Source organism: Patagioenas fasciata, chromosome 9, assembly GCF_037038585.1.
Source record: "Patagioenas fasciata isolate bPatFas1 chromosome 9, bPatFas1.hap1, whole genome shotgun sequence".
Lineage (NCBI taxonomy): Eukaryota > Metazoa > Chordata > Aves > Columbiformes > Columbidae > Patagioenas > Patagioenas fasciata.
The window spans coordinates 29,503,746-29,513,194 of record NC_092528.1 but is presented as its reverse complement, the minus strand read 5'-3'; the positions used below and the strand labels follow the sequence as shown (position 1 = coordinate 29,513,194).

General features: G+C 42.5%; 1 protein-coding gene across 1 annotated transcript; it reads left to right on the top strand.

Annotated features, from left to right (window-relative positions):
- Nucleotides 1–8,982: 8,982 nt before the first annotated feature.
- LOC136105387 (serine palmitoyltransferase small subunit B-like) lies at nt 8,983–9,225 on the top strand. The gene has a single exon (XM_065845133.1). It carries the CDS (start codon nt 8,983–8,985, stop codon nt 9,223–9,225), a length of 243 nt encoding a protein of 80 aa, XP_065701205.1.
- Nucleotides 9,226–9,449: the final 224 nt, after the last annotated feature.

Sequence of the window (9,449 nt, the reverse complement as noted above, 5' to 3'; positions counted from 1 at the left end):
TTTAGACAAAACACATCTAGACAGACTGATGTGGTCTTTTGGAGAAAAAAAATGTATTATTTGGATGGATTATTCAATTTCCTGCTGTTTTCCCCTTGTATTCTTTTCACTTTTTACATCGTGTATTCAAATCCAAGCATAATTTTACCAACTAGATTTTCACTAAAAGAGAGTAAGCATCCAAATGGCCATTCCACTCGTACTCCAGTACCTATAGCTCAAAGCTATTTCGATATCTAAAACCTCTTCAAGATAATTGGGAGTGACGCATTTAATAACCATTTTATTCCAGTAAAAATACCTGTGCCTGGACAGAAGGAGAGCATTTCTCAACATACATGTTGGAACGTCATGTACTTCTTAAAGCAGCTACAGAAAATATGGTGATACTTAGTACTGCAATTCCTCTGGAGACCCCTCTGTCATAGTCAGAGGATACACTCATGTTTGCCATTTCAAAGGATCACTCACACAAGGCAGAAGCTTCTTTTTTCCTCATAACACTCTTAATTAATTTTCTGATGTCTGTGAAAAATGTATTATTAGATTTTAATGAGTATTTTTCTCTTGCTATAGCTGATTTGGACCTTAGTTCACAAATACACGGCTATGCAGTGAAATGGCGGGCAGGGGTTACCTGAAGCGCTTTGTTCTGTGGGCTGGCGCTGGTCCTGAGGGGGAACTGCTCGCTCCACATGAGATAAGAGACACAAACAGTCCTTCAGGGAAGAGGCCCATAAAAGTAAAACTATTTCTAGTTTGGAAAATGTGGAGTGAAATATAAGAAACCCCCCAGGCCGTTCACACAGCATCACTGATGCTGGGGAAGCTGAGAGGGTCTGGGCTGGAAGACTTGTGAAAAGGGTTGAAGCAGCAACAACCACCAACACTAAGGGGAATTTCTGAGGTCTGTGTGATTGTTCTTACTCTGTCATTGTCGCAGACACCGTTTGTCCTCTCAGGTTACGCTCACGATGAAATTTTCCTCTCAGGATATGAGCACAACCTGCGCTGCCCCTCGTTCCCTCAGCCTTCCCGCCCGGCGCCTCCCGGGACAACCGGATGGCGGGAAGGCTGAGGAGATGTTGATACCTGTACTTCTAATCATTAGAGTGTATTTTAAGAGTGTATTTTAAAGTGTATTTTATAGAACTCATAGTTTAGGAAAATATTAAGGTAGCAACCTTTAAAGATTAATCAACCTTGTAACCATAGCATCTTTGTAGTGGGTAATCATGCCCTATTCTTAAAACTGACATAGATTTACAACGTATTCTTTTAAAACGGGTAACTGAGGAGCAACTGAGAAACACGCCAATGTTACTTAACATTGCTTAAACAGCTTGTGTTGGAGTAGGAGTGCAATATGCTAATGGTTGTCAAGAATTGTAATTAATACGTAATTTTTCCATCAAGGTAAGCCTTGTGTGACCAACTGGTCAGCAGCGGACCTATGGAGGGACACCCCCAGTCCGGCCCTGGAACTGAATAAGAAATTCTACTTTTAAAACCTTAAAATGTGGTTTTAAGAGTCCATTACTTTGCTGATTTTACGGTATCACTGTGGGTACCGGGGCACCTCCGTGGGCTGTTTGGTCTCGGCTGTGGGAGCAGCCCCATGGATGCTGAGGAGATTTTTGCATCGTGGTCATTCTCCCCCCATTTGTAACAAACAACCAAGATCTGAGGTGTTTTTTTGGGCTGGTATTTTTTTCCCTGGATGGAAGGGCTTTTTTCTCAGAGCAACGCTGTCTCCTGCTGATGGCTGGATGAGGTCTCTTCTTCCAAGCAGTAAGTGATAGGACATGAGGAAATGGCCTCAAGTTGTGCCAGGAGAGGTTTAGATTGGATATTAGGAAAAAATTCTTCATGGAAAGGGTTGTCAGGCATTGGAACAGGCTGCCCAGGGCAGTGGTGGAGTCACCATCCCTGGAGGGGTTTAAAAGGCGTTTAGACGAGGTTTTTAGGGACAAAGTTTAGTGCTAGAGTTAGGTTATGGCTGGACTCCATGATCCTGAAGGTCTCTTCCAACTGAACTGATTCTATGGTTCTATGATTCTAGGAGTAGTGCTGTGCTGAAATACCAAATTCGGCCTTGAGAACTTGTTTGTTCTTTAACTTTTTTGGGGGGTGGTAAAAGCTTCAGGTAGGATTTAGGTACCACAGCTGAAAATAAAGAGGGTGTGAAGGAGAATTCATTATTCTTGCTCAGGAAGTGACATCCATTTTGGTAACTACCCGCCGTAGTTATAACAACAGAAAATCACTGTGGTCATCCTTCCATCTTTCTTAAATAAACAAACCTTGAGTTCCTTGTCTTTCATCCTGAAAACCAGCTCCTTCAACCTCACCCGATGCTAATTTGTCTTACAGGGGAATCTTCTGTACGGTGCACCAGTTCTGGTGGATTCTTAGCCCTTGCTAAGTATGTGTTGACACCTGGGAGATGGAACCAAGCACTCAGCTATTATCCTTTTGATGCTCTGTAAGCGTTTGCATATTCCAAACCCAGCGCTGTTTCCTGTGGTTTCACCAGTAGATGGGGGATGGTTTCACGTTGCAATTATTTAAAATTAATTGTTGCCTGCTGAAGAGTCCTTTTGGCTACCGGGGTAAGTCATGAAGGCTTTGGGATTCCCTCAATGCCTATGATGGAGTCAGGCAGCTGAGTGTCTTCCAGAAAAAGGGATGAAGCACCACTGGAGCACATCAGGACTGCAGCTGTTGGTGTCCTGAGTGCATGGATAGAAACCCTCTGCTCCACATGGGAGACAACTGCATTTGCTGCCAGCACAGCTGAAGTTTGCAGCAGTTTTTTGTCGTCTCTCGAGACTCGGTTGCTGCACAGAGTTCTTAATTAAAGGTGGAATTTTGCTGGGGTGTGTAGTTGAAGTCTTTACTCAGATTATTCATCAGAGGTACGTTTAGTTCTTATCTGGATGAGGAAGAGAGAATAAACAAGAGGAGGTGACAGTGCAGGAAGATGTGATGTTCCTGACCAGTGTTAATGCGAAGTCCCCGATTCCCGTCCTGTGCCACTCTGCTGTGGTGTCACTTTTCGCAGGGCATTCTGACGTAATTTTCTGTATACCTGACAAATAGGTTAATGGCAGGAAGGACAATTTTAGAATAATATCAGAATAAACAATCTGGTGGAATAAAAGCTTTTTTTGTTGTGTTGTGTTTTTTTCAAGTCCTATGTTAATAATTTCTTCCATAGTATTTGGCAGAACTATGCTTGTTATGACTGTCGTGCATAGAAATTGCTGTATGCTTGTAAAAATGTCTAAAATAAAGAACCACAGCTATTTCTCTGCTGAAAACCAAACGAAATTTCTTCTCCTTATTGCTGCAATCAGTTCCTCATATAAAGCGTGCTGAAGGTCTGTAAAATAGCTGGGGTTGTATCACCTCTGTTTTAAGGTAAAACTACAGAATTATTCTAGAAATTAGAGATTGGCAGAATCTTGGTTTGAGCAGAACTCCTGGATTAATCTGCTCATAGGGCCAGGCTGGGCATTCAGCTCCGCCACTCACATGACTTTGGATCTGTGCAGTTCTAGATTCTAAACTTCCTTCAGGCAGCTTTTCTTCTTTGGTTGCATTCGCTTTACACCTGGAACAAGGTGGGTTTCATGGAGTGAAACAACAGCATGGGCAACAATGGGGAAAAGAACTCAAAGTGCTGAATGTCATTGAGGCAGAAAGCAGAGCTTAGCTGCTCAGCGCATGAACTCCATCTTCCTTTATCTTTACAGTTCCTAAATGACCCATTGTCAGTTCAGAAAGGGATGTGAGATCCTGCCAGGTGAAGGAACGAGGCACAGCCTGGAGCTGGAAAACGTGGTGAATTTGAACCACATGTAGAGAAGAAGCCTGGAGTTTGGTGAGGGACCAGGCGTGCGAGGGCTGTGAGTGTCCTTTATACGCTGCTGGGACACTGGTGGGCAGCAGAACTGGCTTTGCTGGAACTTCCTGTGCATCAGTGGTAGCTAAATAAAAAAATTACGTGAGCTGTGTAGTAAGATAAGAAACAGTCACGACTGGGAAGATCTGCGTTCACTGCTCTTCACAACTCACTTGCTTAACTATCCAGCTTTTATCAAACCCTCAGTTCATGACGTATTTAACTTCAAGTTGAAATAAGCTGTGCCTAATACTTCTGGGCCAACTTTTGGACATCACCAGCCTCCATTGTTTTAACTTAATTATCTGTCTTGATTGAGATTTTTAAAAGTTCCTGAACTGGTCTAGCCAGCTGCAGGGAAGCACGCTGGGAAATCGCATGACTCTTGCAGACAACAATGTAATAATTAAAATGTGTTATTTGCATTACAAACAGCAGTAAGTCAAGCCCATGTAAGCTGGAACCAAGATGCATTCCTCATCAAGATACGTTCCTCATCTAGATGTTACGTGGTGTTGTACAGTGATTCCAGGCGTGATACCGCTCCGGATAAACCTGTCGTCTGCTGTCGGGATTGTGGAGCCGCATGCCAGATCCTTTAGACCGTGCAGAACAGAGCCTTTCTAAGAACTGGTCCTTTCTACACTACAGAGCAATTTTTCTCCTTTCCAAGAACAGCCGTGTATATTCTGTCGGTTCTTTGGTGCAGTTTGGCAAATCGAGCTAAAAATTCTCTATTTGAGCCATTCCTTATTGCTGAGTTTCTTTCCCTGTGCTGTGAAGCTGGTGCTTGGGTCTCTTGAGGCCAGAGGATGATTATCAAAGGCTGCAGATGCTCAGGGGAGGAGGCTGGCACAACTATTTATGTAGCAGGTTGAGTTTATCTTTGCCTGGGCTGCCTCGACCTGCCCAACCTCCTACCTCCTCCTTGGTCAACCTCCCATCACCTCCCTGTCAATAATTCATTGTTGCTGCTTTCCACTCTTCCCAACTGGTGCCAAAAGGGATCAAACAAACCCAAGTGCACTATCGTGACAAAACAAATTTGTCTGTACCTTGCTTTGTGTGGATGGATGGGGTAGGTTAGAGAGAACATTCTCCTGATCGTGACTTTCTGCTTCAATAATTTTGCGGTGTCTTAATTCTAAGCAGAGAGGTAAATGACTTAGCACAGTGTATAGGTGTGAGGCAGAGGTATTTCAGGCATTTTTAGTTTGGTCTTCTGTGGAAATGGGGCTTATTTTCTTGCATTACCTCTATCTCTCGGTACTCCCACATACCATACTTTTAACCCATGTGCAATTTCAGTTAAATCGGGGAAAGAAGTACTGAAATTAAAGATATAGATTTTGTCGAAAGAGATGATCAAGAAGGTAAAAGCAGCATTATTACATGGTTCTTACTAGACAGTAGAGAAGCCAAATGCAGAGCAAACGCCTCAGTATGGGTTTACACCTTATTAGATGTCAGAGGATCGTATTGTAAGACAAGAAATAATAGGAAAAAAACCCAACAACCCTACTTCTGCTTATGGAGTTAATCAGCTAAATTCTGTATAAACCAGAAGTTGCTGCTTTTCCATATGGAACTTAAAAAAGGGAGGCTGGTGATTTCCTTTAGTGCCGTGGTAATTTGAATGCTTCTGGTTTGCTTTTTTAATTAATGTTTCCCTTGCTCAAAGTGATGATTGCTGTGTCACTCTATGACTTTTATATGGCTGTGTTTGAATTTTTTTGGCTGGAAACCACAGTGAGAAGCAGTAAAAAGAGGTTTGGAAATATAATTGTGTGGGCAACACGATCAAGAGACCTGAAAACAAGGGCCCAGCCCCTCTGGGACAGAGATCTGCCCCAGAGAGTCTCTTTCCTTCTCTTCACAGTAAAATCTTTGCAAAAAATTGCTTTTCCATGCATCTACAGTCATCCAGTAGAGCATCTTACCCAATGTAGCAATACAGTTTTGCCTGCTTGTTGTTTTTTTAATCGTGAAGACTATTTCTGTTTCTTCTCTGCGTGGGGAAAAGTATCTTAGAGCACATGGGCTGAAACTGGCTTAAAAGGTAGGCGTTTTAGGCAAATTTTGTATTGGGATGAAGCTATACACATCTGATTATTCATTGTGACAGGTATTAATCAGTTCTTATTTCTCCTTGGGGTAGAAGCTGGGACAAGCAGCAGGAGCGGCTGCTTTTCGGAAAGGGTGGAGGAGAAGAGGCCTGGGGGTTTTGCAAGCCTCAAGATCTGCTTACAGCGTCACCTTGGGAATGGAGTTTGCTACCCCAACCTTTATTTCTGTGAAATCTCCTATTTTATGATGACATGATCTTGTTAAAGGATTCGGAAAAGCCTGATCCACCTTGCAGGAAAGGTGAGTAACGTGAAGGAAGATGCTGGCCTGCACTCTGCTAGTCAAATGTTGTTTCTTCTGTGTATAAATTGCTTTTCACCCACATTTTCCCAGAAGGACAAACCAAACCAAACCTCCCCATCCCACCCCTGCCTTCCAGACTCCATTGAAATACGTAGCTGAAAAAGTCTGGTTGAAAGGAGAAGCTCTGGGGGTAATAATCCCACAGCACCACTCCAGGGTAATTATCTCTCACATTTGATGAGTTCATTCTCTAGATCCCAACCTAAGTTCTATCGTAGCAGCTCGTCCAGCTGGGGGGATGCTCCCCTGTGGCTGGTCATGGGGCAGACTGAACTGCTGCCAGGGGCACTGCTTTCCCATTTCTCCAGTTTCCCATGAAAAGTGGCCCATTTTTAAACAGAAAACTTGATTTTGTTGAAAACTATGTGGGGGTAAAAAAGGTTGAGGGTGTAGGTCAGTGTTTACTGATAGATCAGCTCCTGGTGTGTTTGGTAAGGAAGGGAAGAAAGAAGGTGAGGTCAGACGCCCTAGACATTGCTTGTGGCATATCCTCCTAAAATGAAGCTGATTCATGTTTTGAAATGCCTTGACTGCAGGCAGATAGTTTGGAACATAATGTATTATGCAGATTTCTCCCTAATTTACTCGTCCAATTAGATCATTAAAATGCCTCAAGGATTTGTGGCTTGGTTTTATTTTGGTCACATTTTTAAGAAAAACTCACCATTTTTTTCTTGCAGAAATCTTGTCTCTGCACTCTGTTTTGTCTGGATGAGGATAACAGGTGTGTGCGCAGCCATAGGAGATAGCGACGCAGAGCAGACTGGGAACTGTCTCAAATGCCATTAATCAAGGGTTGAAGGAGGTGGTGGTTTCACCCGAGACTTTCCTGTGACCTATTAAATGAGCCACATTTTTGTGGTCACTTAACTCCGAGCCCATATTATTGCACAGACATTAAATTGCACCTTGTAGGAACTTTGGCAGCCTACATCACGAAGTCCCGCAGAAGCAGAGATACTTTTTTGAGATTGGAAATCGGAGAAGGCACAAATTGTAAACATTTTGTGTTGATTCTGTGCTTCAGCCTTGTACGTTCCTCCCTACCTGCTGCTCCTCAACTCCGACTTTGTACGAATTACCAACAAACGCTGTCATGGGAGCGCGGTGCCCGGCCAGATGATGTATTTGCATAATGAAGAGCTTTGGCCAGGGAGGTTTTAGCAGCAGCGAGGGAGGGCGGGGTGTGGAGGACACGCTCTGTAATTGAGGAGCAAAGGTGATTGTTTCTGCTTCTCAACCTGCGCGGGAGCTCCTCGGCTGCGAAAGGCAGAACTGTTAGGAAGCATCTCTCACCTGGACCTCTGGTCGTCAGGGAGAAGCGAGCAGGTAAGTTCTACTTCTTACAAAATCCATTTTTTTTGCAAGAAAACGCTTTTCTCAAAGTAGCTTGGCAATGCATTTGATGATAAGAAGCTTAGCATAACCTAGATTTACTAAAAGCTGTATGTAATGTACTGAAATGTGACGGATGCAGTAAGAATACTGCTAAAGTAGTTCAGAATAATTCTTAACTAGAGAAGCATTATCTAGTTTATCTCACCTGTCAGGCAGAAAACAAGTAGGGAAGATATGGAAGTAAAATAGAAAAGGTGAGGTAAATTTTTTCTAAAAACTTTAAGAAGTGTCTTTTGTTATTATAAAGTCCCATTCTATATAAGTTTATAAATTTGTATTTAATTTCCATGGAAAAAGTTTTTTTCCAGAGATCTTGACACCATCAGAAGTTCTTAACTTTCCAATCACAGTTTTTGTTTGGTCTCCTCTTATTCACCAAATGCCAGGAAGCTCCAGTAACAGAAACAGTCCTGTTTTCTCTTTACCTTTCCAGTTCTACATTCTGGTAACTGTATAACTTGACACTCAATAATTATTAGCATTAATTTCAACACAAAGCCTTAAAATAAATGTATATCTTTTCATTCTGGCAACAGCTCAATGCAATCTCTGCTACAGAAGAAGGCCGATAATTGGTATATAGTTTCCTTTCATTGTAATTCTGTGTGTGTGGTGTCCTGGATAGTCCCAGTTTGCATTCCAGCAGCAACTGATGCATAAGACATAAAATCCAGCGCAGCAGCAGAAATCAGACTTCTGGCCAAGTTCTATGTCCAAATCCATGAATGGTGAAAGGGAGAGGGCTTAAAGTGCTCTTTGAATTAATCCGCTTCAATAAATAATCCAAGGCAAGGCAAAGTTAGGAAAGCAGAGTTTGGCTTGGAGAACAGGGTTGCAACAATTATTGGGCAACCAGTTTCTGGACAAAAAAGAGATATTGTGGAGCCTCCTTGATAAGTAATGATGCCCAGTCCAGAGTGGTCTAAACTGGGCTGTTGTGTTCAGACCTGGAGGTAGGAAAGGCAAAAGGAATATAAATGAGGCCTTTTACGAGCTGGAGTAAAAGAACGACTCATGCTACTCTGTTACTATCTGATTGTGTTTTATACTTTAAAATGTACTTGTGATCTTGGAATTTTAGACCTCTTGTGTCTTTAAAACATCACGGTCAGTATGAGCAAACTGAGTAGCATGGAGGTGCTGCCCATACGATGTTTTTATATATTTTTTTCTTTTGGGAAGGTTTCTAGTTCTTCTAACTATCCTTTACCGTAATAGGGGAGGCTTTCAGGAGCAGCACTGGGAAGATGGATATTAAGAGCATGAAGAACTATCTGTATTGGCTGTACTGCCAGTTCGAACTCATCACCTGCAGCTATCTCATGGAGCCCTGGGAAAAACTGCTCTTCTACACTTTCAACATTTCCATGTTAGTTATGGTATTGTACACCGCCTACATCTTTGTCCCTGTCCACCTTAGCACGGCTTTTCAGTTCTTCTTGCACTTATTTGGAAACCAGCAAGAAAACACTGTTTCTATTGTGAAGTAACACGGCCACCCTGACGCTGACTTTTGGATCAAATAAGTGTTTTTCTCAACACTCTGGTTTTGTTTAGAAACAGTGTGCACGCACTGTTTTATTCTGCACTATCTCTTAATGCTCTTCTGTATCCTGGGAATCTCTGACAGCAACTTATTTTGCCAAAGCAATTTCAATCAGTCCTTGTTTATCATCATTTGACCATCTCCTTCTTAAAGAGCTTCCAATTTTAA